The following is a 27,682-nucleotide window of genomic DNA, read 5'->3' as shown; positions in this document are numbered from 1 at the left end:
AAGAGGGAAAGGCAGCTCTGGGTCCCAAGCCAGGGCCCACAGCCCTTACACCATGCTGCCTTTCCTTCTACCTGTCAACCCTCTGCTGCCTCCTCCTTTTCTGGGTGTTGGATCTTCTTCAAGGCAGCAGGGACCCTCTTTTACGGGAGCGTCTCTTACAATGTGCTCTGATGGATTCACTTATGTCTCTCTCTCTCTCTCAGTAAAGGGGGACCTCTGGGCCCTGCTTTTATTTAATCCATGTGCTCCAGTGCTTTCCACAAGACCTGGAACAGAGTAAGTACTTCAAGATGTTTGCTGACTGACTCATAGTGATTTTTCCCTCTACTTGCTGAAGCCTATACGTCCTCTATCCAAACTCATCTGACTTCTGAAGGCTCTAGACTCAACATTAGTAGTTACTCGTGGGTCTGAGATGGCGTGTGAGTGTGTGCATATATACGTTATGTGTCTGTGTGAGTTTATGCATGTATTATGGTGTCAACAAAGGAACTCTCTCTCTCTCTTTTTTTTTTTTCCAAATACTTGTCTACATCAAAAGCTTTTAGCCATTATGTTTCTTCAGTTTCCTTTAATCTGGAAACTTTCCACAGCCTTTCTTTGTCTTTATGACACAAACATTTTTGAAGAATATAGTCCATTAAAAAATAGAATGCTGCCCATTGTGAGTTTGTCTGATTTTTTTTTTTTTAATGATTAGATTCAGACTATGCATTCCTAGCCAGACTGTTGCTATGACCTCAGGCTCTCACATCTGGGGGCACGTGATGTCCATCTACCCATCTGAAATTAATTTTGATGACCCAATCAAGATCCTGTCCCATTTCGTCCCAATATAATTAATGTCATTTCTCCTCTTGTAACTAATAAACTATCTGTGAGGAGACATTTTAAGACCATGCATACATCCTGTGACTTGTCAAAATTCCCTCCTGGATCCGTTCACGACTCCTACCTGTATCTTTTTTTTAATATGAGGATTGCAAGATGAGGATTCTGTCATTAAATGCACTGTCTGATTCTAGTCTGGATCCTGTACAGGAAGGGAAAACTGCCCTAAAGGACTTGGAGTTATGGACGAAACTGGAATACGAACAGAAAATTGAATCAAAGTGCTTTTTGGAAGTTAAGTCTGTGGAAATTCACTCTCAAATGAGTCCAAAATTCATATATACAGACATGTGTGCATACACATGTGTAGAGAAAATGTACACATGATAAAGCAAATGGGGTGAAATGTTAAAGGTAGTTGCATGGGTGTTTCTTGTATCATCCCTACTCTTGCCACCTTCTTGTAAGTCTGAAATTATTTCCAAAATAAGAGGTTGAGAATAAGCTTTTGGCCACCTATAAAATAAGCATTAGACTACCTACAGCCATGCAAGTCTTTCATTCAAGGGCTGACACTCAGCCACCAAGTACGATCTTTACCTGGACTGACTGAGCCCCAAGGTCTAGTGGCACAGGAGACCCTGGGACCCTGTGTGAAACTTGTGTCTTTCTGGTGGTTTCTGCAGAAACTGCCAGCTATATAATGGTGGTGCTTTGAAATGGAAGACTCTAGTTCTGGTTGTACACGTCTCAGTTGTCTTTATTAAAAGACGATACAGAAATGATAAAGCGATACCTAAAGGATCTCGAATATAAGATGAGAAGACAGAGGTCCCCGAAGCAGTGTCGAAGAACCTTCTGGCACCGACACCTGCAAGGTCTCTTCAGTCTCCTTTCATGATTGCTGCATATTCCTTCTGGTGCTCAACCAGCTTCAGGAAGACTTGGTATTTCTTGTCGTAGTATCTGTGGGAGAAAAACGAGTATGCTGGATGGTCTCAGACCAAACCATAATGCAGCTTCCCCTTATATTCAGAAGAACAGGGATGTAGCTCTCCAGTTGTGCAGGCATCTCCTGTTTTCTGAATGCTTAGAGCATCCTGAGCCATGGCTCACCATGACTCACAGCTGTTATCTGCAACCTACATGGGCTGTTATTATCCTCATTGTAGAAATAAAGACATTTGCTCAGACAGGCATACTGAAAGTCTAGCTCAAGACCGGCCAGGATGGAAGCAAACTGAGGTCTGTCTGACTTCATAGCCTCCGCCGTGCCATACTAAAAGGGCCCAGGCTCAACACAGGCCCTTTCTCACTGCCAGCTTCAATAAATATTTCATATATGAGTAGCCCAGGTTTGATGACTGGTTTAGAAACCACAGGCTGACCAGGGATAAGAATGAACATTTTCATCACCCTTTGTGGATTCTATACCTGTTTCCTTTGTAATCCACACCGATGTTTCCTTTGCAGACACCTTTATCTGGGAGTAAAACCCCGTGAAAATGTCCCTGATGTTTTCCCTCTAGATGTGCCCTGTGGTCCAGGCACCCCAGAGTGGACCCTGCCCTCGCTCTACTCTCTGTCTGGGTCCCGGTAGACCTGTCATCCCTGAACCTGTTTGAATGAGGTATTGGCCCTGAGACAGAGGGCAGAGCAGCCTGATTCTGAAAGGGATAATAGCAGCTAGAATAAGTTATAAGTGAACACTTGCACCTTTGTCCTTACTCCTTTTAGGTTGGGGGAGCTGACGTAGGGTGAGGGATTGATGATGCCAGTTTAGCATGTCTCAGCAGATTCTGGAAAGAAGTCCTCAGGAAGGAGTTTCGATGCAAGCTTGTGAATCAGAAGAGACTGCAAAAGCAACCTTGGGTATACATGGGGACTTCTTATAACATGCAGAGCTAAGTAGATTAATATGAGATCTACCCGAACCATTCTTATGAGCTGTAATGGGGCCAAATACAGAGTCAAGAGGTGAACTCTGAAGCCTGGATTTGAATCTCAGTTTGGCCAATACTAGCTGTGTGACACTGGGTACATTACTCAATCCATCGGTGTCTAAATTTCCTTATATACATGTGGATGAGAATAATTATAGGACCTATCTCAGCAGAGCGGTTATGTGAATTAAATGAGATAATGCAAGAAAAGTACTTTGAATAGTGCCTGGATCTTAGTGAGTGTTATCAGTACTCGTTACTGTCACTACATTTTTTAAAAAAAATTAATATTCCAACAATATCATCAATCTTGCAGTAAATAGTTTCAACTAAAAGCTGCTCTATGAGCCTTGAAATTTATTAATCCTAGAATGATTTGAGGGACAGAAATTTTATCCTTCTAATGATACTCTATGACGGTTTAACATTAAGTACTTCTTACATTATATGAGATGGATTTCCTGATTCTGGAATCTCAAACTGCTTGAAGGGAGCTTGGGTTAATAACCTTCTCACAGACTTGAAGATTTCCCATTTTCATCATGACAATTTTGCAGCAATCTTTGCTCATTGGTCTTACTCTTTGTACAGTGGAAGAAGCATTGGCTTTCCAGGCTGAGAAGTCAGGGTGACTTTTGGCAACTGCTTTAAATGCTGTGAGTCTCAGTTTCCCTGCTCTAAGAGGGAAGATAACCCTACCTACAGCACAGAGGGGCTGAATTTTAGCCACGAAATGCTCTGCAAGCTGTCACATGCTCACAAATAGGGACTGATGCTATTTTCATTTTCTTCCATAATCTTGGAACACCAGAAGATGGGTAGACTGAATTTTTCCTTGTTTACACATGGACAGCTGAGATCCAGGGCACATTCCCTTCACCCCCCCCACCCACTTTTTTCTTTTTTTCAAAATTTTTTATCGTAAAATACACAGGGCATGAAATCCAGCCATTTTTAAAGGTACCGTGCAGTGACATTAAGTACACCCACGCTGTTGTGCGACCATCACCATCCTCCATCGGCAGTGGGACTCTCTTCACTTGCAAAACTAAAACTCTTCACCCTGTAAACAATAACTCCTCATTCTCCCCCTTCTTGCAGCCCCTGGCAACCACGGCTCTACTTTCTCTATGAATTTGACCCTAGGTACCTCATAGGAGTGGAATCGTACGTTTGTCCTTTTGTGACCGGCTCTTTTCACTCTGCATCATGACCCCAATTCGTCTAAGTTGTGGCATGTGTCAGAATGTCCTTCCTTTTTAAGGCAGAATGATGTTCCATTGGATGGATCACCATTTCTTCTTTATCCATTCACCCGCCAGTGACCACTGGGTTGCCTCCATGTTTTAGCGACTGTGAAAAATGATCACGTGTGTATAAATACCTCTTTGAAATCCTGATTTCGGTTCTTTTGGGTACATACCCAGAAGTGAAATTTCTGGATCATATGGTAATTCTATTTTTAACTTCTGAGGAACCACCACAGTCACCACAGTGGTTGTATCATTTTACATTCCTACCAACAGCGGATAAAGGATCCAATCTCTCCACATCCTTGTTGACCCTTGTTATTTTCTGGGTTTTGATTATAATCATCCTCGTGGGTGTGAGGTGGTATTTCATTACGATTTTTTGACTTGCATTTCCCTAATGATTAGTGTTGTTGAGCATCTTTTCATGTGCTTATTGGCCATTTGTACACAATCTTTAGAAAAAATACCTATTCAAGACCTTTGGCTACTTTTGATTTGGGTTGTTTCTGTTGTTATTGAGTCTTAAGAGTACTCTGTATATCCTACGTATTAAGCCTTTGTCAGATATATGATAAACAAATATTTTCTCTAATTCTGTAGACGGCACTATCTGTTGATAGTGCTTTTTAAAGCACATTTTTTTCCCAGGGCACTTTCAAGTGACTACTCTGAGTGCACAGATAAATTCGGCCAGACATAAGGCTGAGATTTAGGATCTTCCTAAAAAGCACATTGAACCTAGGGCGCCTGGGTGGCTCAGTGGGTTAAAGCCTCTGCCTTCAGCTCAGGTCATGATCCCGGGATCCTGGGATCGAGTCCCGCATCGGGCTCTCTGCTTCGGCAGGGAGCCTGCTTCCTCCTCTCTCTCTCTGCCTGCATCTCTCCTACTTGTGATCTCTGTCTGTCAAATAAATAAATAAAATCTTAAAAAAAAAAAAAAAAGGACATTGAACCATGGTCACCAGATTATGCTCTCTGCGATCCTGAATTTTAACATCCACTGAATCCCCTTGCTTCCAAATTCTCCTCACACTCAGTCAATGGATTCTGTGTGGCACAGACCTAAGCCAGTGTCTCATACAGACAGTAATGTGATTTGAGGTGACGAGATGCTGAAGAGAGCCATTCTGAAGGAAATGCCATCATTCTACTTGCAAACCTTGGGGCCGCCTGTAGATGGTGCCAGAGTACCATGTGTGTTGCCTCCACAGAGGAGGGCTCCCAGCGGACTGAGAAGCTAAAGATTCTTTTCAAGAGAACATGTGGATTTACTGAAGGAACTTATAAATAGACTTCCCTCAAATGTCTTGGGAGGGTCAGCAAAGAGATGGAGAAGAATAATCTGTTTCTGCAAAAAGAAGGAAGCTGCGAGGCTAGGTTCCCAAGGCCATTGGGAGCTCAGACCTCTCCATGTTCCTGACTTGAGTTCCCCCCAGGTAATAGCCTGCCTCTCTGACCCTCATATCTAGAGGGTTTTACATTCAGAGGGTTAACAATCCAACTCCACTTGGAGACCTTCTTTCAGAAAAGGAAAAGAAATTGGATTGTTTTTTTCATGGACATTCCCAACTCTGTTTAATACCAATCATGCTTTGGTGGGATCAACACCTTTGCTATTACAGAAGGTGGAATTTGTTTTTATGCTTAACTTCAAATACAACTGTAAAGTCACTAGCACAACTGTTCTCCATTTTTATGTAAAAAAAAAATTTTTAAGGATTTTATTTTTTAAGTGATCTCTACACCCAGTGTGGGGCTCAAACTCATGACCCCGAGATGAAGTCACATGTTCTTTAGACTGAGCCAGACAGGCACCCCTACCCTTCCATTTTTTAAACTCACTACTGATGGCTTAACATAGGTCTTTTTCATCTGTCACTAGATTATTGCAAAAGCCTTCCGTGTGGCCTCTCCTTTCCCCTGTGGGCCTTCTAATCCATCCTCTCAGAGGGATCGTTCTAAAATCTGTATCTGACCAGGTCTATCACTACGTAAAGCTCAGTATCCCCAATCTGCCCACAAGGTGAGGTCTCAGGTCTTCAGCAAGGCCTCAGAGTTCCTTATGAGATGACCCCCTCCCAAATCCCCTCCCCCGTGTTTCACCTCCTGCCTACCCCCATCTCATACTTTGTATTTCAGAATTCTGAACTGTTTATAGTTATCTGAACATGGCGTGCTGTTCTCACCTTTATAACTTATCATCTGTTATTCCTTCCAGTAAGGACGTCCTCCCCATTTCTTTTAAGCATTAACGTCAGTGTAGACTTCATCTCCTCTCAAAAGTTTTCTCTCACCCGTACATGGTCACATTCCTTTCTTCCTTGGGCTACTTTGTTACCTGGTAATACTTCTATTGTAGAACTTATCCTTTCCTTCTGAAATGATCTATGTGCACACATAAGATTATGTCTCAGTCTCCTGTAGGCCCTGCTTATAGGCATATTAGCATAATGCTGTGAATATAGCAGGAGTTCAAAAAATTAGTATTTTGTGAATTGGGGTTGAAATACTGATCAAGGTCATGTTGTAGTCCTCAGTGCCAAGTAATGCAAAGGGCAGAAGAACAGACAGAACTATTGTGTCCTTTGGTGGAAGATATAAGAGATCCCCATTTCAGAACAGAAGCTCAGATGTACTGCTAATGACCTCTAGGGGAAAGAACCCTACCTAGCCTGGGAGTTCAGAAGTCTGTATTTGATCCCCAGGTCTGGCCCTACCTAGCTCTGTGACATTAGGTAACAAAGTGACATCACCTCTCTGGGACTTGGTTGTATCGGCTCTTAAATGAAAGAACTGGATTCCTGGCCCCCAAGGTTTATTCTAGCTCTCCAGTTACATGTCTTTGTCCTCATTTCTCAGCACGGTGCATATAAAAATATAAGCTTACCTTTTATCCTCAAGTCTGGGAAACACGACCTTCCCAACTTTGCTCATTCTTGCCATTGCCTCCTGTCGAATGGAAAACAGAACACAAAGAGCTGAATTGGAAAGTTAAGATCAAAGCAAGAACATTCTAGTTAGAATTCCCTCTCCCTTAAGATATTTAGTGAGTCCATTTTTTTTTCAACTTACTCTTTTTGATAGTAAGAATAAAACCCAATAAACATTAAAAGTTACACCTATGACCACACAGCCTGGGCTTAATAAATGATTCAGTCTTGAGGGCTCCGGGGCCTAACCAACCCCAACGGCAAGGCACTTTTGTGACCACCTGCAGGGAGTGGGGAGAGGAACTTACTTAGTCTTCTCATTACCTGGACATGAGGGCTTCAGAAGGCAACATAATCAACCACTAAGTGCATTGTTTACTTAAACTCAAGGTAACTACAACTGAATGGAACCCACTTTGCACCTGCTCTCTAGTATAACATCCTTAAGACCTCTTCTGCTCAACATTTAAGTTCTTTTTCCTAAAACTGTGAGCACAGATGTGAGGCCTCTGGGCTGAGTCTGATTTACTTGTCTTTACAATGTGGCAATGGAGCAGACAGCAAATGGCAGCATCTGGGTGGACGTGGCTGGTGTGTGTGGCACTGAGATCAGCCACAGCTTGTGTGGGTTCCATTATCAGAAGGAGAGAGTTAGGCTTCCTTGGGCAGTCTCCCCGAGTCAGTAAAGCAAAGGAAAAGTTAGGGGGAATGGAGTGGCCTCATACTTTGGAGTCTGACAGACTTGCCTAGGGAGAGGGCAGGAAGTGGGGAGCCACAGTAGGCCTGCCTTAGGAATTGTTATGGAGCTCTAATTGTTAAGGGTATAGTTATCCTGGGTTCACATATGTACGACCTCTCATTCCCCTTATTTATTAATTACTCACTATGTACCAGACATTATGTTAGATTTGCATAAGACATACTCTTTGTTCTGGGGAAACTTACACAGTAGCTAGGGAAGGAGTAATTTATACATTATTTATATAAATTTATTTATATTTACATAAATGTACACATTCTGTATATTATTTATGACCGATTCCCTTCTGGTATGCCCTATATTTACTGGTTTATGTGTTTGTTATCTTCCCTCTTACTCTCTGCCCTCCCCAGAATGGAAGCTACTTAGGGCCAGGCACTTTGTCTACTTATTGCTTACTCAACATCTAGAATATCCATAAAATAAACCGAGCCCCTTGTATGTGTCAAGAGCAGCATTCAACAGAAAACAGAGATGAAGATGGCATGGGTCCTTTCATCACAGGGCTCACCACAGAGTGGAAGAGACATTTACTGTGATCAAAATAGAGGGCGATAAACTTTGCTTTGCTAGAAATAGATAAATTTCTCTTCAGTAGTTATTCAAGGGTTAGGAAACTTGGTTGTCTCATCTGCTAATCACTTATACATACTTCCACTCTGGCGAGGATGCTCTACCAACTCTTCCCCAAGGATGGCATGAACATTCTGAATGAGTTCTCTGGTTTCCCAGCCCTCAACGGATTTAAAAGTGCTGACTAGGAAATCAGAGATGCTGACGTTAGCAAGCACAGTGACAACAGAAAGAAATGGCAGTTTTAAGAAAGGAGGAGATTTTCTAAATTATGAAAAATTACTGGAAAGGAAACCAAGGTTAAAAGAGCTGAAAAAGGACAATCTGGGGCCATTTTGTGGAGGGATGCACAGCCAAACACATCTTGGGGTTGCTGCCGTTCCAGCTCACAAGGATATTTGAAGATCTCTGCTCACCCTGTATTTTCCTTCACAGACTTTTAAGTTTTGATTCCCTTAAAGTGAGCCTCACTCCATCTTGTGGAGACGGGCTCAGCCATGCCCAGCACTAACTCTGCCCCTCATTCTCTTGTCCTGTCCTTGCTTTTTCTTTCTGAGTAGCACTCCGCAGGGTTTCCAGAATGGTTCTGCCTCTTCTCGCTCCTTGGAATCCTGAAAATGGCCTTGGGAAATACTCCTCCGGGTTGAGCTTACGCCTCAGCCTTGAGACGACATTCCAGGACTGCCTTCAAGGGTGGGACCCAGGAAACTTGTCTCATAGAAGGTGCTCCACACAAGCCCCTTCCCTTCCCGCTAAAACAGATGTGTGGACACATGGCAGATGGTAAGGCTTTCTTCCTTTCTTCACATTACCTTTCCTGTTTTTAAAATAAATTACTGAGAAACAAACAACGGCACTAGAGATTTCAAAGGTTTAAAAAGAGGTTCTTTTGTTCCCTAAAAAAAAAAAAAAAGCACAGATTTAAACATTAAACTTAGCTCAGGTATTGACTCCACTGAGGAGGCTTTTTCTGACTCATCCCTGCTGCCTGCCTCCCACCAAGACTGAATTATTTGCTCCCACAGCAACTCGTGCTATGCCATCTATCCTAGCGTTTATGACATGGCACCACAATTTTTTGTTAGCACACCAGCCTCCCCAACTAGACTGCGAGCTCCTTAAGACGGGAACTGTTATAATTATTTCCACTGCCAAACTCAGCATCTGGTATATCGTGTGCACTCAGGGAATGACTACGGGATGAATGAACTTCAGGGTCATACACGTGACAGAATGCTAAAATGGAAGTTTTGCCTGAGATCTAAAGTTGACAGATATAAGATACCAAAGCAAGCTGGAAAACAGACCACCCTGAAGAATTTGTAAAAAGGGTGGTTGAGGACCCATTAATCAACTCTTAAACCTTTTATCCACATGGAAGGACAGAAAAAGAGATTTTTTTGTCTTTCTTTCTTTTTTCTTTTTTTTTTTTTTGAGTTAATTGTTGGCTTATTGTGCATCAGGCTTACTTCCAGGGGAGGGCTGAGAGGAGCCTCCCCCTTCACAAGTCAAGAGAGCACGGCTTCACTGAGGACAACAGGGAACGAACGCAGTGGGACACTGCAGACTGAGTGGGATTCCCGTGTGGAGAAGGGCTCACTGGCAGCTTCGGTGTGGAAGTGACGGAGCCAGCACTGGAGTCAGCCAGCACTGCCAGAGTCTGTCAGACTCCAAAAGGCATGGCTGGTCCCCATGGACCCTAGGTGCCCCACATGTGGGAGAACTGTCATGGACTGTCTCGGACACTGTCTAATATGGCTACCGCACGAGGCAGAGGGAGTCTGTATGAAGAAGCTTGAGTTGACCTACTCAGTGTCTTAGGAAGGAAGAGAAGAATAAATAGTCTACTAGAGTAGCATTAACAAGGACAAGATACTGTATGTTGGAGACTTCTAAAAGTAGAGGATTTCCAGAAAAATCTTTGATGGAGCCTAGCTACAAACACATAGTAGGCAAAGAGAACGGATCAGATAAGTTTTTACACCCCTGACCTCTCTTCCCATACGCCCTCCAACTACCTCAAGGAATAAGAAAAAAACGAATCTGCTAGAGAGCCACTGAGTGGGGAGGAGAGAAGACTAATCCCAGCTTTGTCCTCTCATGGGCAGCAGACCCCAGCTGCGGAGTGGGGAGAGGCCTCATCTTTAGATGAAAACTTATGTGATGACTATAATATATTCCTTGATCATCACATTTCTGAATTTGGGCCATGTCTTACAACTTAAAGAGGCCCTAAAACTTGTGCTACCTAAGACTGACTTTGTACTTGATCTAACAAAGCAATGCAACTACGAGAATTTTTAACAGGGCAGAGAAAAACTTGTTCTACTGCACAACTGTGAGGGGACGGTGGGAGTCATAAACACAGTCGTTTCTCACTTCTATCTCAAGAACCGTGTTTGTCCTAAACACAAGTTATATGTGCACAATAAATACTGGATGAAAATACATTGGAACGTTAACAGGTTCAAGAGCATGGGTGGTAATTTTTTTTTCTCTTTTTTGTCTTTTCTAAATATTCTGCAGTGGCATATGTGGATTTGATAATTTAAGGATAATAAAAAATACTGCATTCTAAAATATACATATATATATTATGCTTCTATAGTCACTCAAAACGACTTGTGTTCCTCCCGTATCCTGGGAGGCAGAGCTCATCACGGGTCCTGGACCCGATATGCAGGTTGCCCAGAGAGTCACTGTTGTCACCAGACACAGCATTGCTGGCTTTTTAAATTTCTCCAAATCACTAACATAAAGCCAAAACCTCAGGAACCCGCCGGCTGCAACAAATCTGGAAATTACCACAGCATAACAATATGAATTTATTATGGGAATGCTGACACATGCTAAATATAGTCACCCCCCCACAATATATTTCTGTTCAGAAGGGTTTGTTTGAAGTTGGCCTCAAAATTCATACTTTTTGTCAGCAGGCAGGGGCTGGACAATCTTAATTTGCAGCACGCTACCCTCTTTGTGTGAGAGTCTAGACAGCACAATGAATACAGTGACTTTTCTCTTTCCTTTTTGCCCACACAATGAAAGCTTTTTACAAACAAAATATTTTGTAAAATCGCATTTTAATCACTTCTTTTCTTTCTCTCTATAAGGCAGCGCTATAAATAAACCATGAAAGTTCACATTTGATCGTCACTTCTGAAAGCAAGTGAAGGGTTTCTGTAGGAAAAAATAGGGGCCCTGTACCATGGTCATGAAAGATCGCATTCATGGGGTTTGACCCTGCCCTGCTGTGTCAAGGCCGCGCTACCACTCTGTAGGCTGCAGCACCAGCAATCCCCAGGCCTGCGTGGGCCTGGGAGACACCCAGTTCTCATGTGTTAAGGCCTGGCCTGGGAGCTAGCAAAGGGCTTGAAGGCTACACTGGGTTAGTTACCCAGGAAAATTAGGTTAAGGAAAGAAAGGGGCTCTTCAACACACACAGAGAGGATGGGGATCCCCTGAGTGGCAGACACACTAATATTGGTAATGTGAGGAATGGGGGATCCGGTACCTTCTGCCCTAGCCAGGGGAAGCGAAACAACAGCCTCAAGAATTTGGGAAGGCCATCAGGTAGCCTAGACCTAAGCACCAAAGGCCACAGCAAGCTTGGCAGTGTCCACAGTCATAGTCTACAGGGAAGAATGATCGGGACCTAGCCTGGTGGGAGCTATACCGTGTGTTCCCCAAAGGGAAAAACTGTGTTACTGCAGGTGTCTAGCCTAGCATGGTCCTAGTACTCACAGGTGCCTGGTTGATGTTTGCTGAGTCACTGAATGAAAGGGTGAGGACTTTCATCACGGGGGCAATGTAAGATCATGTAAGCCAGTGTTTCTGAAACAGTGTATGCACTCCAGGGAGTGCACAGGAGGACCCATTAGGATTCCAGGAGAAAATACTAAGACTGTCATTTATATGATTTCTAGTCTCAAGAAATTAGTTAAGCTTTACCAGCATTGAGTATGCAGATCATCACCAGACTGGTCAGTTGGTCCACACACTGGGTAGACACGAGTCACGCAAGATGCATGAGGCTTCTTAAAAGAAGCATGGGATCTCTACACCACGCAGGGGAAGAGAGCACGGCAACTGCCCGGGTTCCCAGCATCCAGGGACATGTCCATGTTGTCACTTACACGTTCCAGGCTACTGGATTTACAGGTATTATCTAGTTTCATTTACATTAACTGAAAAAGATTCAGTCAGTGGATTAAAGGTAACAGTGATGATTCAGATCCAAGGAAATAAGAAAACAGTGACACTTTTACTTGGTACTAGCTCTTCATATTACAATACAACAGTAATGAAGACCTGGTCAGATAAGACAAGAACTGGGAAGAAATCAAAATGATCTAGAATACCAGCTGAGATATAAGTACACAGGCACATGCACAATCATTTGGAAGTCATCAAAAAAACTTTAAAAAATCATTAGAAACTCATCTGGCCATAGATATATAATAGACCTTGATGTACTGCATAGTGTTAGTATGAAAGTATAATAATAGGCAAGAATCGGAAATATTTTATTACAGCTGTACTTCATCTGCCTTACAGTGCACAGAATCTACCATTATAGTAGAACACAACTATGCCTCTCCATCAACAAGTTTCCATGTATTGAAGATGCAAGCTTGGACGTTTTTTTGACTGATTCAAAAAGTGTGCTATCCATTGACTTAGCAGCCAACTCCCATGGCCATTGCTATGTTACTGGTTCAAACCAACATTTCCCAAGTACTTTCTACTCTTAAGCTGTGCATGGTGCTAATGGCTTTATGTATGTGACCTTTTAAAACCCCAACATGACTTTATGATGTCGATATCATCTTCTATCCCCATTTTATCAATCAAGGAAGGGAACACAGTGCAAAAATCCATAAAGCCATTTGTCCAAAGCCATAAAGCCAATATGCAGTGAACCAGAATTCCAGTCCAGTGAGACCAGGCCATTGCTTAGTCCCACACTCAGACTTGATGCTCTTGTCCTCCCTGTAATACAGAAAGCTTGGCCCTTGAGTGAGTCCCCTAAGCCTGAGTTCAAATCCCACTTCTGCTGCTTATTACTTGTGCGAACTTCCCGGGTGAAAAGTGTGTGTGTGTGTGTGTGTGTGCACAAAAGCCAGTACACAGTCCACTGCACCTTTTTCCAGAGATGCTGACACATAGTTCTGAATACATGAATTTGCCTTCTTGACGAACTCTGAGTCATTTTACTGGAAAACAAGTTCACATGGTAAAGTGTGGGCTGAGGCACATGACCCCTCCACAGAAAAACAGAAAGTAGAGCAATGTGATTTTGTTCCTCCAACAAACATGAAGAAATGGCTAGTTGTTCTCTTATTTATTTTGTTTTGCTTTGCTTTTGGATACAGTCATCTTTTGACCAGCACCTGGTATTTTGTGAACCTCCAGGCATTGATGACAACAATGTCAATTTAGAAGAAGGGATGAGAGGAAGGAAAGAGTGGGAGAAGTCTTCATCATTAATCATGATGTAGAGACTTGCCCTTCATTTGTAATTTTAAGTTCTATCCATATATCTGTATACCCACCTACCTATCTATTCACATGTGTGCACACATAGGTCTTGTTTAGGGTGGAGATTACACAGGTATAAGCATTTACCAAAATTCATCACAATGTGTGCTTCAGATCTGTGTATTTCACTTTATGTATACTCTATCTTAATGCAAAAATTGTAAAAAAAAGAAAAAAAACACTCTATATGTGTATAAGTGAATGTGTTGGAATATTCATATTTTTTGTAATTTAACCTTCCAAACAAAAACAAAATCTAAACACCCAGCTTTCCAATCTTGACAGCAAATACACCTCATATTAGCTTCCTGATCATAAAGGGGGGTGGGTACGCCGAGGCCCTACAATGCTTCAGGAGATGGAGATGCTAGCAGAAAAGATACTGGGTTTTTGAGCTAGGTTTGGCATTGTATCTGGGCTCTGCTAACTTACCAGATGTGTGAACTAAGCTTCAGTTTTCCCATTTATAAAGTGGGAAGAATAACACCTCCTTGCATCACTGCTGAAAATTCCCGTATCCCACTCTCTGACTAACCTAGGCTAACTAGTCTCCTGATTTCCACTTTGGTCCCCTAAGACCCCCAAGCCCAGTCAGATTGATTTGCAGAAAAAACAAATGTAGTGCCGTGATTAAGACGAAAGACTGACTACAGCAAACTGCCAGGGTTTGAAGTTGGGCTTGACCATGTACTGGCTGTATAATCACGGACAAATGATTTAGCTTCTGTATTAGCCTCTGTTTCCCCTTCTAAAAATGGGGACAGTTAATAGTATGCCTCTCCCTGGGCTGCTGTGAGATTCACACGAGTTTTTCAGGTAAAGCACTTAGTACCAGTACATAGTAAATGTTCTATGCATTTTTACGTATTTATTAGCCTACTAGCATGTGGCCGGGGGGTTGTTACTGGATTCATTCACTGCACTAAGAACTGTGCCTGGCCCGAAGAGGGGATCCATCCATTTTGAATGGATCCGTGAATGACCTAAGTTAGATTCTGTCTCTCTGTGCTGTTTTTTTACACACAGTACATCTGACACCAAATTTGTGGGTTTTTTCCTCACACCAATCAATTTCCCACCTCTTGAGACACCAATGGGTTGTCCTACAATTCAATCCTATTCTGACACCACCCGGAGTTGGCATTAGACTCTATAGACTTAAGGGTTCAGTCCCCCATGACTACCTCCTACCCTAGATGCCAGTCACAAGTCCCTCTGTACTTCTGACTGACTATGAACTGGAGGTTCCCATGACCAGTTGTCCTATGTAGGATTGGATAATTTGCTAGAACAGCTCACAGGAAACCAGTTCACCTACTCTTATGGGTTTATTATAAAGACTGTGATTCTGGAACAGCCAAATAGAAGAGATTCATAGGGAAGGCTTGGGGGGCAGGAGGGTGTGGAACTCCCACACCTTCTGGGGGACTCCCACACCCTTTGAGGGCACCACCCAAAGCTCTCCAAACTCTGTTGTTCTGGGGTTTTTATGGAGGTTTCATTACATAGGCTTGATTGATAAAAATCACTGGCCACTAATTGAATCAACCCTTGCAGAAGCTGTCCATGATTCCCAGCCACCAGTCATCTCATCAGTATACAAAAGACACTTTTTACGCCAGAGATTCAAAGGGTCTCAGGAGCTGTGTGCCAGGAAACATGGATAAGGATAAAATCTTTATTTTTTGTTCTATTACAGTTACTCTCACTATTAAACGCACAATGGACCCCTACTGCTTTTTGAATGACGTTCAGATTTTGCAAAATGGCCTAGAACCTCGAGATGGTGCTTTGCTGTTATCTACAACCTTATTCTCATGCCCTTGCTGACTGTCCTGCTCATACTGGAAACAACCAGTATCTTGCTATTGACTGAACATGTCAAGCTTGCCCCTGCCTGCTCTTGGGCTCTCCCAGGAATGCCCTATCTCCTGGATGTTCGACTGCCTGCCTCTTTCATGATTTAGGTCCTCTTCAAATGTAATCTTAAAGCGGCCAGACTTTGCTATTTGGCTGAAACTTTTTCCAAACATCTTCTACCAGATCGTCTCATTTTCATGTCTTTAAAACCCTTCATAGCACTTAGCATCACCTGAAATTATATTGTTAATTTATCTGTACCCTCATTTACTGTCTATCTCTCCCTTTGTGGCCCTCACCTCTGCTCCTCCTTTCTGAAACTAAGCTCCATCAAAGCAGGGTCCTTGGCTTTCTTATTCTTTGATGTATCCCTAGCTTTTGGCAGGGTTAATATTAGTTAAATGTTAGCTGAGCATACACACTCACTGAATTCTTACTTTAGCAAAGGCACTGTGTATGTCTCGCCTCACCTGATGCTCAAAACATTCTGTGACAAAGGTCTTGGGATTTAAATTTACAACAGAGGCTTAAAGAGGTTAAGTGACTTGCCTAAGCTAATAAGTAGCTTAGGTAGGATTCACAACTTGCCTTAACTCATGAATAATACCAGGCCTATTCCTTAAAGAGCTCACAGTCAGTCCATAGACAGATCTTCAGGTTAGTTCCTGACAACTTATCTTCTCTTGATGACTGTAGGGCCCCACAAAACCCTAAAAGCTTGTTTTCTCCACTGTCAAAGACAAATTCAATTATAGCCATCAGCCATTATACTGTGTTTACAAGGGCAGGAAGGTGGGTTTATTGATGTATAGAAAGATTGTTCATATTAATTTTTTGAAACAAAATGACTGCCAGCTGTATGACTCGAGTGAGCCCCTTCTCTTCCCTGGGACTCCCTTTCCTTATCAGTAAAATGAGGGGGTTGGATTAAACTATTTCTAAAGTCTTCCCAGGTCTGCAATCTGTTGGTTCCACGCACGTAGCTTTTTAACAAAAATTATTTTAATTTTCTCAGTGTTCCAAAATTCATTGTTTATGCACCATACCCAGTGCTCCACGCAATACGTGCCCTCCTTAACACTCACCACCAGGCTCACCCAACCCCCACGTCCCTCCCCTCCAAAACCCTCAGTTTGTTTCTCAGAGTCCATAGTGTCTTATGCGTCATCTCCCCTCCGATTTCCCCCAACTCACTTTTCCTTTCCTTCTCCTAATGTGTCTTCTTTTGATTCACTCTCAGTTGACAAGTGAAATGGTTAACTCCTGGCGGTACATTTTAGTAGGGTTTTACTAGGTCCACTCTGAGAGGCAACACGCCCACTGTGTTTCTCCAGCAAGGTGCGGTCTCACTCCAATTTCAGTCACATGACCCTGGGAGTGTTTCTACCATAGGGAAGGCTACCCACGATTGCTGTAGTATCTGGAGGCCAGGGTAAGTACTGGGGTCCTAACACATGGCTCGGCTGCGAAGCCCTTGGGTCCGAATATGAATGGGTGAGCAACTACTCATCCAATTTACCTGAGTTTCACTCGCCTGCTACAGGTTTTCTAAAAGCCAAAATATCAAGCTTCTTAATATAAGCACCAGACAGATTACAGACTCAAAACTGTAAGCCATTACCCATCCTGTAATCTATTATCGACTGGGGAAAAAGGGTCCTGCTGAGATTTCTGGCTGAGATTTCGGCAGTGGGCTGGAACTGAAACAGCCATCGACAACAACAACAACGATTAGTAGTAGGGGCTAACATGTATTGTTACTTCCTACAGCCCAGAACGGTATTAAACACTTTCCTACTTTATATCCCCACTTGAAATATGGGGGAAACACACAGCTTTGGAACTTATACCCTTACCCATTCACTGTAGAACAAGGGCTTCAGTGATACTGAGACCGTAACTCATATCCTAGCTCTACCATTGAGCACTCTGAGTCTCAAATTCTTCAATTTGAAAATGGGAGTTTTAATACTTACAAGTTTGTTTTGTACAAATTAAATGCATAAATCTAAAGTTATTATTACTACTACTATCTACCCATCAACTGAAACAAACCCTATTTTCCCAGAAACTACTAAAAGGCAAGAGTTGACAAGAATATACTTGGGTATATGTTTCAGGCTGGTGATGTGGGTGGGCTGGGGAAGGTGTTGGGTATCAATATTCTCATGGCTCTGCAGAATCATTTCCACACAATTATTCCTCCATCAGCAAGCAAAAAGCTTTGCCCCTTGGAGGTTTGTATCACCTGATGACAGGCATACAATCATACCTGCCTCCTGTGCAGCTCATGGCTATCACCCTTGGGCCTCTTGCTTGGATCCCTATGTTAGAAGAAGCTGACACCTACCATCACCCGGTCTTCCCATCTATCATTATCTTGGAAGATTTGAGCATCCAATTACAAGACCCAACCAATGCTTGAGTCTTACGGTTTCAAAATGCTTCCAACTCTATGAGCATTCATCTCCACTTTACTCCAGCATTCATCCCCATAGCCATACTCTAAAACTTATCATCCATTTACTAGTACATTTATGTATATTCCAATGCTCTAATAGCCACTTTCTGGCTTCAACTACCCATCAGTCCAATTATCTCATTTGTCCCATCATCCCTACCGAAAGTCCTTCTTCACCTCACGGTAATATCCAGATTCTCAATCCCTTCCTTTTCTTTCACTCTGCAGATCCCTTCTGGCTCTAATTTCTCTGGTTAGCAAGGGTAGAATCCACCATTTATTATATCAAACACATTGACAAATAAGAATCATCACAAATACTCTCTTAGTTGCAAAATTCAATTGGTACTTCTAATTCATAGAAATTATATGGCCGGGATATGCCTCATTTATGACTATAAAACAGAAACCTCGTTTAGGGCAGAGCAGGCCAATGGGAGATTGCTACTCGAGAAAGTACAACATCCTGAAAGTTCTCAGCATTTGAGCACCTTAGAAATTTATACCGCCTGTCTCAAGTTAACTCCATACAGAGAAGATTCTCTGGCCAACAGATCAGGATCCATAACTAGCAGCAAAAAACAAAAACGTGACAGTATTAAGATAGTGCACAATGACTGAGCTGCAAGGAATGTTGGGTAACTACTAGGATCAATTTCTCTGTTTAGGTTAGGTGGTAAGTAACCAAATTATTGAAAATATAGTATATCTATACACCCATCCATCCCACTATATTCTCTAAAGCTCCCTGTATTGGATATCCAACTCTTTGAGGCCAAAGTCATATTAAAAGTTGGTCCTGGACACCCTGGTTTAGCTTTGGGGGCTGGCCTCTGACTGTCTTCAGTGTAAGAGTCCTTCTGGCAAAGCCAGAATTCATGTCAAACCAACTTTAGGGGGGAGAAGACAAGGAGGGAGCTTGAATCAAAAGCCAGGTGTTGGGAAGGCCAAGGAAGGTACCAAAGGACTAAAGCAAGAGAAGGGCTGGAGGGAAACTGAGAAGCCAGGAGAAAGCAGAAGTCAGACAGAGAGAGGGAAAGGAGTGGAATGCAAGTCCTGAATAAACTATCATGGTGTCCTTTGAATTTGGTTTATAAGCTTTCCTTGTTCCCAGAGCCCCATGGTTTCCCTCTATCTGAGCACTGAACACACAGTAGGATAAATGTCTATTTACTTATATGTCTCCCAACTAGACTATGAGATCTAAGAAGATAGAGGCCAGCAATTTTTATCAGTATTCCCAGTAATTGATATAATGTGACTCTTCAATAAATGTGTGTTGAGAGAATGAAAAAAACCAATGAGCAGATGGACTAATGAAATAATGAGTAATCAGGAGTGGGGAATCTGTATAAAGCAACTTTGGGATCTCCCTCAGTTGAGCTTTTTGGTGTTTCCTAACTGTCATTTCAACATAGTCTTCATTGTCAGATGTCACAGTTACAGTTCTAGGCTCTGGACCAATTAGATGGGAACCCTGGCTCTTCTAACTGAATGGCCTGGCCAATTTACTAACTACTTTGTGCCTCAGTTTACTCATCTTCAAAACAGAAATAATGGAACTACTCACAGAGTTATTAAGATAAAAAGAAAATGCATGCAAAGCATTTAAATTAGTACTTGGCACAAAGTACTAGCTTAAAAATTGGGATTATTTGTATTGTTATAATTACTATACCCATCTCCACCCCAGCACTATACAGGACCCTGTAATGTTTTCTTGAGTGCTACTATTTAAAGACAGTACAGTACTTCCTAATCTTCTGTTCCATGTGACATGCTGCCTGGGCTGGGGAGTGATAAAGAGCGTGGAACGGAGAAACTATCCAACACTGAATACCAGCTGATTCCTCTGGTTCATGAGGGGAAAGAAGATGAACAATGAGCACAATGGAGGCTGTGGAGATTAAAAGTTTAGGAGCTTCTGGGTTTAGAAACATGGGCTCTATTTTTGGATTGGACTTCTAGGCCTTTTACCTATAACAAACGAAGAAAACAACAACTATGTCACCTGTAGTTACGACTATGAGCTTCCTGTGGCTTTCACAGACGTAGGGCATTCAGTCCACTTCTCTCTAGTGACTAAATTATAGACAGACACATGATGTACTGGAAAGAGAACTGATCTGGAAATAAGGAGGCTCTGGTCTTGCATTAACCTTAGTCTAGGCTCTATAATTCTGAACAAGTTGTTTTCTTTTGTTGGATCCCAGTTTCATCTTCTCCTAAATGGCAAGTTTGAGCCAGATGTTACTTTCATGGTTTAACAAATGGTTACTGAATGCCTGCTGTGTGCCCCAGGCATTGTGCTAGGCACTGCGAATACATCAGTGAGCCAGACAGCTCTGATCTCTAGACCTCATGGAGCTTAGAGTCTACAAGAGGAAAACTGGTGCTATAGGAGAAGATCAGAGGGAGATAAAACTACTTTGAGGGAATGATCTACAGGTACAAAGGGAGTTGGGCCCAAAAAGATGGCTGATGAAGAGACATCTAGGCTGCACAGAATGCATATTTGAAATTGAAATATTATAGCACATTTAAAGGACTGAAAGAAGTCCAAGAGTAGACAGAATGAACAGAAAGAGTGACAACAGTCAGAATTTGATGGTCTTATAAATCATTATGCCAAAGTGAAATGGAAGCCACTGGAGGGTTTTAAGCAAGAGCAATCCTATTCCAATTGTAGAAGGTCACTTTGGCTAATGCACAGATGATGGACTAGAGAATGGTGAAAATGAAAGCAAGCACACCATTCAAGGGGCCCTTGGAGCAGTCCAGGTGAGAGATGACGGTGACCCAGAAGAGGGTGGTGAGTGTGGAATTAAAGCCAAGTGCAAGGATTCAAGACACATGAAGTGTAGTTACAAAGTGACTGTGAGAGACTGAAGTAGAAAGGAAGGAGAGGATGGGTTCATAATGTCCTTGAGGTTCTGGCAGGGGAGAGTGAGTAGATGTGGCCCCATTTATAGACTGTGCCATGAATGAGATGGTGCCAGTCCTGCAAGCGAAGGTGGAGTTGATGAATTCAGATTTGAACACGTCTGAATCCAGGTACCTGTGAGCCCTCTAAGTGAACTATATGGATAGCTGCTGAGCTATGGGCTGTAGACAGCAAATGAGTCCTCAGAAGTGGATAAGATGGACAGAACCCTCTAGAAGATCAACATATAGTGCTGAGTGGAGGACAGAGGGGAGCTGGCAAATGAATTTGGAAAGCAGTGTTCAGAGCAGTGGGAGGAAAATCACATACGTACGTTGTCAGTGGAAAAACGTGTGATTGTGGGGACTGTTCCATGTTGCAAAATGCTGCCAAAGGTAAAGCCGAGTAAGGACTGAAAAGTCCTTCGTGCTGAGCAATGGTCTAGGTTAGCATCAGTGACCTAGGCTAGCACAACTGTGGAAGTAAAGTCCTGCAAATCCTTGCTTAAGGTTACCACAGAGCGGTAGTGAGGAAATCAGGACAGTGAGGACAGCCATCTTTTAAAACATTTTTGATTGTGAGAAGATAAGAATTGGAGGGGGCTAACAGGTAGAAGAAAGGATTTTATGTTTAAGATGAGAGCGTGTGTGGTAGCACTGTCCAACAGAAATAATGTGAGGTATGTAATTTTAAAGTTTCTAGGAGTCACTTAAAAAAGTGAAATGAGTATTTTATTAGCTTTTATTTAACTTATTATACCCCAAATATTATCATTTCACAAGTAATCAACACAATTAGTAGACATTTGGTGTTCTTTTATTCACAGTGACTCTTTGAAATCTGGCGTATATTTTGCACATTTCAAGTTGCACTAGCCACATTTTGAGTGCTCAGTCACCACATTCGACTAATGGCTGCTATATTGGACAGGACAAGTCTAGAGCACATTTCCATGCTGCTGAGAAGGAGCTAGCAAACAGATAGGAGTAAGAATGGATAATGGATTGAGTGGGCTGCCAGAGGTAGTGGGGGATGGAGGAGCCTCCGATAACAGGCTGTTCCATTATAATCTCTTTCAACACAATAAATGTGAAGGTAAAAAAGTTTGCATCTGGATATAGGCAGTGATGTGCTGATAAAGGTTAACAACTGGCTCTACAAAAATAAATAAATAAATAAATAAATAAATAAATAAAGCCCTACTTTGTAGCATCTGCCAATTTCTCTAGTGTAAATCCTTCCACTGTGGCCACCTTCAAGCTACTGATGTGATGTCAGTGAACACAGAGCCGGGAGGAAACATATGCAGTCAGCTCTCATGCCAGGTGTGAATCAGCAATGGTACATATGACTGGACATACAGCTGGATGGCAGTTATCTTTCTAATGGCTTCTATTTTCTCTTCAAGGTGGATGGTAGCTGAGAATAAGTAGGTCCTGGTTCTGAACATGAGAGGAAAGATGAGGCTGGGAATTGGGGGAAGTTTGATGGGGTTATTACAGAAAACAGGCAATTGAGCTGATATGTTAGCTTCCTGTCAGGCAACAGAGGGACACTCAAACTGGGCAACTGAGGCAAAGGTTAATCATGGGTTTGTTTAAAAGAAGTTTTGGGAAAAGAAACCAGCAACCCATGACTAGCAATAGTGGGGAGCTATGACTGCCTCCTAGCCTAAAGGAGCAAGGAGAGGGAGAGACTCCCAACACCCAGAGAGAAAGCCAGAGCGAAAGGGCCACCTGCAGGAACCGTGGTCCGTGGTGGATGGATCGGCTAACCTGTGGGAATGGAGTAAGGAGGGAAGCCATAGCTTTCATCTCTCCTCTAGGCTCTCGCTGGTGCCTCCCAGGGGCCACACCCAACTCCACACCCGGGTAAGGGAGGCTGGCTGGGGACAATGACACAAGCCTGCCTTATGGTTGTATAGTACTTCCTCACAGTGCTCAAGGGCCTTTAGGAAGGCAGAAGGCAGGCAAAAGGCTGGCTTCATCCTGGGTTGGGGTTTGGTAAGACAAAAATGATGGGGTAAACAAATAAAATGGTCATGTAGACACTGGCCATGTGGAAAGAGAGAAGAGGGGCAGGAGGAAAAGAAAAGCATCCCTTCAAAATGCATGTTAACTCTGACAGGCCAGGAAACTGAGCAAAGCAGTAATGTGGCTTCTCCAGACAAAGCTTTAGTGGTGGAGTCAGGAGACATGTCTGCCCAGCTTGAAAGAATTTTAACCTACTGTTGCATCCGCAAGCAAATAAACTGCTCACTTATATACGCAAATCATTTAAGTAAACTATTTCTGGGGGGCAGGGCATATTTTCATGTTCATTTAAGCTTTTAGTTGAAACTAAAGCATTATTAGAATTCTCTACCTCCAACATTTAAACTCATCTACACTTAAAAGTAAGGATGCCCTTGGGTATTTTCATTACAGAAGCTCATCCCAAATGTACAAACTAAGAGTTAAAGTGGACTAAGGTGAGGAAGGTAAAGGGTGTCTTTACCTTTTTTTTTTTTTTTTCCTCCAAGATTTTCATTTATTTGAGACACACAGAGAGAGAAAGAGCACAAGCAAGGAGAGCAGTTCAGGGAGAGGGAGAAGCAGGCTCCCTGCTAAGCAGGGAGCCCAAAGCAGGACTGGATCCCAGGACCCTGGGATCAGGACCTGAGCCGAAGGCAGAGGCTCAACTAACTGAGACACTCAGGTGCCCGCTCTGGCCTTTTCTGAAATAAAAGGGGAGTCAAGTTCTCAGGCATGCTCAGTTCCTTGCTCCATGTCTGCCCTGGTCGCCCCTTACGGCAGTGCCTGACAGAGCACTTACGAGGGCTTCTTCATGCCCCACGATGTGGGCAGACGGGGACAAAGTGCCATATGACCTCCCCCGTGTGTGCCACACAGACAGAAGCCATGCACATTCCCTGCAGCTGGCACATGGGGAATGCTCTGTGGTGATGGGCTGAACGGAATCTTTCAAGGACCATGTTTTCTGTGTCCAATATTACACGGTCTGACAGCAGGATAAGAGATTAGAAACCTCAGCTGTGGAGCCAGAAGCAGTGCCCAGGAAGCCCAGGAAACAGCTAGGCTGGAATTCCGAGGGCCTCCTCCCTCTTCGCCCATTTATGAAACTTCTTCATTCATAAAACATGACTGATACCTGACAGGGAGCTGTGAGGGTTCAGTGGCCCAAGGATGCAAAGCTCCTGGTATTTGTCAGTGCTCCGCCAAAGCCGATTCCTTCCATCTCCCTGTTCTCCTCTGCTCCTTCTTTCTTTCTTTCACTTCCCAGCATTGTCATATTTTTCTGACACTGTATTCCATTCACTGAAGTTAGCCGTGGTTGTCCTACAGCTTCCCAGTCATGATCACTCCGGGGTGTGTGTGTGTGTGTTGTGTTTTGGTCACCTTTGGGCCTCGGTGACCCCAGGTGACCATTTTGTGGAAACTGCGGCATTTTGGATTGTGGCTTTTCCCCCTTCTTTGAATAAACACTGAAAGCTTTCTTTCCCACTTATTTCAACTCTCGTTTGCCATCTGGTGCCTGGGTTGGCCGCATCTGTGTTTGCTTAATGACTTTAGGCGAAGGCCGAGTTTACATATGGGAAGAAGGAGAGGGCTTTGCTGATTTCTTCCATATGTTCATTTATTCGTATATTATGATTTTTGTAATCTCACCAGCAAATATCCCTTCAGACAATCCTCGCGTTGTTCCCGGGGACCTGTGTCTCTGTGTGTTCAGCTGGGAGTTGCCGTGAGAACATGTTTGCAGCGTCTGTTACCTTTAGCATAGCTCGGTGAGGCTTTCAGACAGGTACAAAATGAATGTTCGGGAGGTTCTTCTTTTTGAACTGAGGAGGAGGCTCATTGGGTTTGGGTGATTCTGTGGAGCTGGGAGACCAGGGTTCAAGACCCTTCTCTCCATCTGTGAATGGTGTGAACTCAGACAAGCTCTGTGACTCTCTGGCCCTCGGTCTGCTCACTGTGTGTCAAAGGGCTTGGGCTGGGTGTGCTCCCATCCCTGCAGGCCCCATGAGGACACAGCTTTCCCTCTCCCCTTTCCTCCTCTTCCTCTGGTCCTGGGCTTCCGGCTCTTCTAGAGCTGCACCTCAAATGCCAATGTGTGCTTTCCCTCTCCCCAGCTCCTGAGCAGAGGTGTGCATGGAGAAAAAAAAGCCAAGAAAGGCATTCCATCTTCTGCGTAATGCAGGAATGGAAAAGGACAAGCTCTATTTCTTGTTTTGGAAGAAGACATCTTGACTTCTTTTTCTACAATACACTTGGGCCTCAACTTAGGGTGATGGCTCACGAGCTCTGGAAAGACACAGACCTGGGTTGGAAACCTACCTCTTCTCTTCCCAACCTGTGGCCCTGAATAGGTTTCTTTTATTTTCCTAAGTGGTAACTTCCCTCTCTAAAGTGGGACTACTCCCTGCCTTGCAGGGCTGGTGAATGGAAAAGTGATCATTAATCCTAATGGTGTTTTGCATAAAGCAAGTGCTCACAAATGTTGGTTACCTCTGTGCACAGTGGATTCAGTAGTGAAATACCACAGTGTTGGCAATACCTCAGAGCAGGAAATGGACAACGCCCAGGGAAGATCACAAAATCAGCGGATGCCAAACCTTGACCTAGAACTTGGGACTTCTGACTTGTAGGCAGCAGATCTTTCTCATGAGCTGAAGAGGGCTAGGGAAAAATAGGGGACTGGGTCGGAGTCACTAGAGACCAGATGATGGGCTAAGGAAAGAAGGTGGCCTAAGCCTTACTCGAGAGGGCTGGTCAGAGGAAGAGAGATTCTCCAGGGGACCAGGGATATGCACGGGCTGGTGGCAAGGGGGACTGGACCTCTTTTTGTGAATGTCCTCACATTGTTCTGAGAGGTTTTCTCTCTCTTTTTCACCCTCTCTCTTTCTGTTCCCCTCCCTCTCCTTCTGCCCTTAGTCCTTCCTGACTAGTCTCTGTACCCAGGAGAGTGAAACCCAAAAGAACAAAAATTATTTGAATGAATGTTTTTGGATATGGCCTGACAGGTGAGGTTGTGTTTGATAGTTTAGGCAGGAAAGCTTTGTTAGTTTATTTGAAAACACCAAGTTAATCTGAGGTAACTGAGAAATAATCAGGTCAGAGGCACGAAGAGAATGAGAAATTATCTTGTCCATAGCCTCTTCCTGTGGCCCTCTCTGCTCAGAAGCATGAGGAAGAGCGGTGTGGGACGGGCGCGGTCTCTAAATCCTTTTTCTGTCAGAGTGCTCTCTTTTCTGTCAGAGATGAGGGTTCTCTCCTGCTCCAGGGACTGTTTCACGGTATGGAGAGGCAAGGGTGGGGGGCGGTCTTGGCATTCCTCGTCCTCCACCGCCTCACGTTATGTATGATATATACGCATGTGTAACACCTGCATCCTGTGTGTTTTGGCTTAGCTGACATTAAAGGGATGTGCAGGCATTAGCATGCATCCAGCAGAGGACAGAACTACATGCAAGCAAGGAAAACGACACATGTGAGGAATGAGAAGACCAGTGTGGTTGGAGCAGAGAGCGAGGAGGGCGAGTGTGAGTGAGAGAGAACCCAGAGGCAGGCTGGGACCAGGGGAACTTGCAGTCTCCCGGGAGGCACTGGGAGGCCACAGGTGCCACCAGCTGGCTGCCCTGCTACATTCAGTCTGCCGTGAGCCAGATGCAGAGGTTGGGGGGAGGGGGCACTGGGCAGCGCTGGTAAATGAGGGAGATGCACATAGGTAAGAGAGGAGTCCGGGAGGCTTGGGTGATGGATCCGATGAAGTGTTAGGGGAAAAAAAGTTGTCAGAAGTAGACAAGAACTCTTAGATTTTTGGGCTTAGGCATTTGCCCCCATTTCCCCCTGCCCCATAGGTAGAGGCAGAGTGAGAACTGGTAGGCACCAAGAGGTGTTTGCTTCTCCAGATCCAACGGGGCTCCTTCAAGGTCACTGGGTAAGAGAGAAGCAGAGCCTCAGCCTGGCCTCCTGTTCAGAGAACAACAGCTACAAGAAAAGAACATCAAGAGAAATAATGTTGCAAAATTCCTCATAGTCCTGGCCAAAGCTTACATCAGCCAGTCATGTGCCTTTTAAGCTCTATTATTCAGTTAAGAAATGAATTTGTCCTTGTAAGTGCTACAAGATCTGGCATTTAACACCTGAGATGTGAAGGCACTTTTTTTTTTTTCTTTTTAAAGTAGCAGAAGCTCTGGACAATCTGGGAGTCCTAAGTGCAACCTCTGGACAGCCAACACAGGGCCCGAGGCTCAGACCCTTCCACTGAGGCATCTTCCAATTTCCTTAGGGTGGTGAGGGGGAGACGGAAGGATGAGAAATTGCTTGTCAAGACAGAAGACATGAGGCCATCGGCAAAGGTAGGGCCCTTATGCACAAATATCTTGGAGTAAAACTATGGCTGCCTGGAATAAGCCTCTATCTGGGTGGGGGTTGGGGGGCAGTGGTGGGGAGACTCCAGCTAGGAGCGAATGTGTGTGAGATTTGGGCAGGCAATTCACAGTTGGGGGAGGTAGTCAGCAGTTTTTAAAGGCTAGAATGCAAGCAGAGCTCCTTTTAAATCAGAAACTGGAAGGAAACTTCCTCTCCCTCCCCCACATGCATCT

At 43.7% G+C, this 27,682-nt stretch overlaps 1 protein-coding gene across 11 annotated transcripts in view; it reads right to left on the bottom strand.

Moving 5' to 3' along the window:
• Positions 1-1,567: 1,567 nt before the first annotated feature.
• The window catches only part of FGGY (FGGY carbohydrate kinase domain containing), a 456,358-nt gene continuing 430,243 nt past the window's right edge, over positions 1,568-27,682 (bottom strand). For all 11 annotated transcript variants that reach the window (XM_032839762.1, XM_032839761.1, XM_032839771.1 and 8 more), the window contains 2 exons: positions 6,915-6,976; positions 1,568-1,797 (listed from right to left, as the gene is read on the bottom strand). In XM_032839762.1, coding sequence (XP_032695653.1) covers positions 1,716-1,797; positions 6,915-6,976 — 144 coding nt within the window. In that variant the 3' untranslated portion in view covers positions 1,568-1,715. The remainder of the gene's footprint in view (positions 1,798-6,914; positions 6,977-27,682) is intronic.

Source organism: Lontra canadensis, unplaced genomic scaffold (genome assembly GCF_010015895.1).
Source record: "Lontra canadensis isolate GAN:19392208 unplaced genomic scaffold, GSC_riverotter_1.0 scaffold109, whole genome shotgun sequence".
NCBI classification, from domain to species: Eukaryota; Metazoa; Chordata; class Mammalia; order Carnivora; family Mustelidae; genus Lontra; species Lontra canadensis.
Note: the sequence above shows the minus strand (reverse complement) of the source record. Positions and strands in the feature narration are given on the sequence as shown.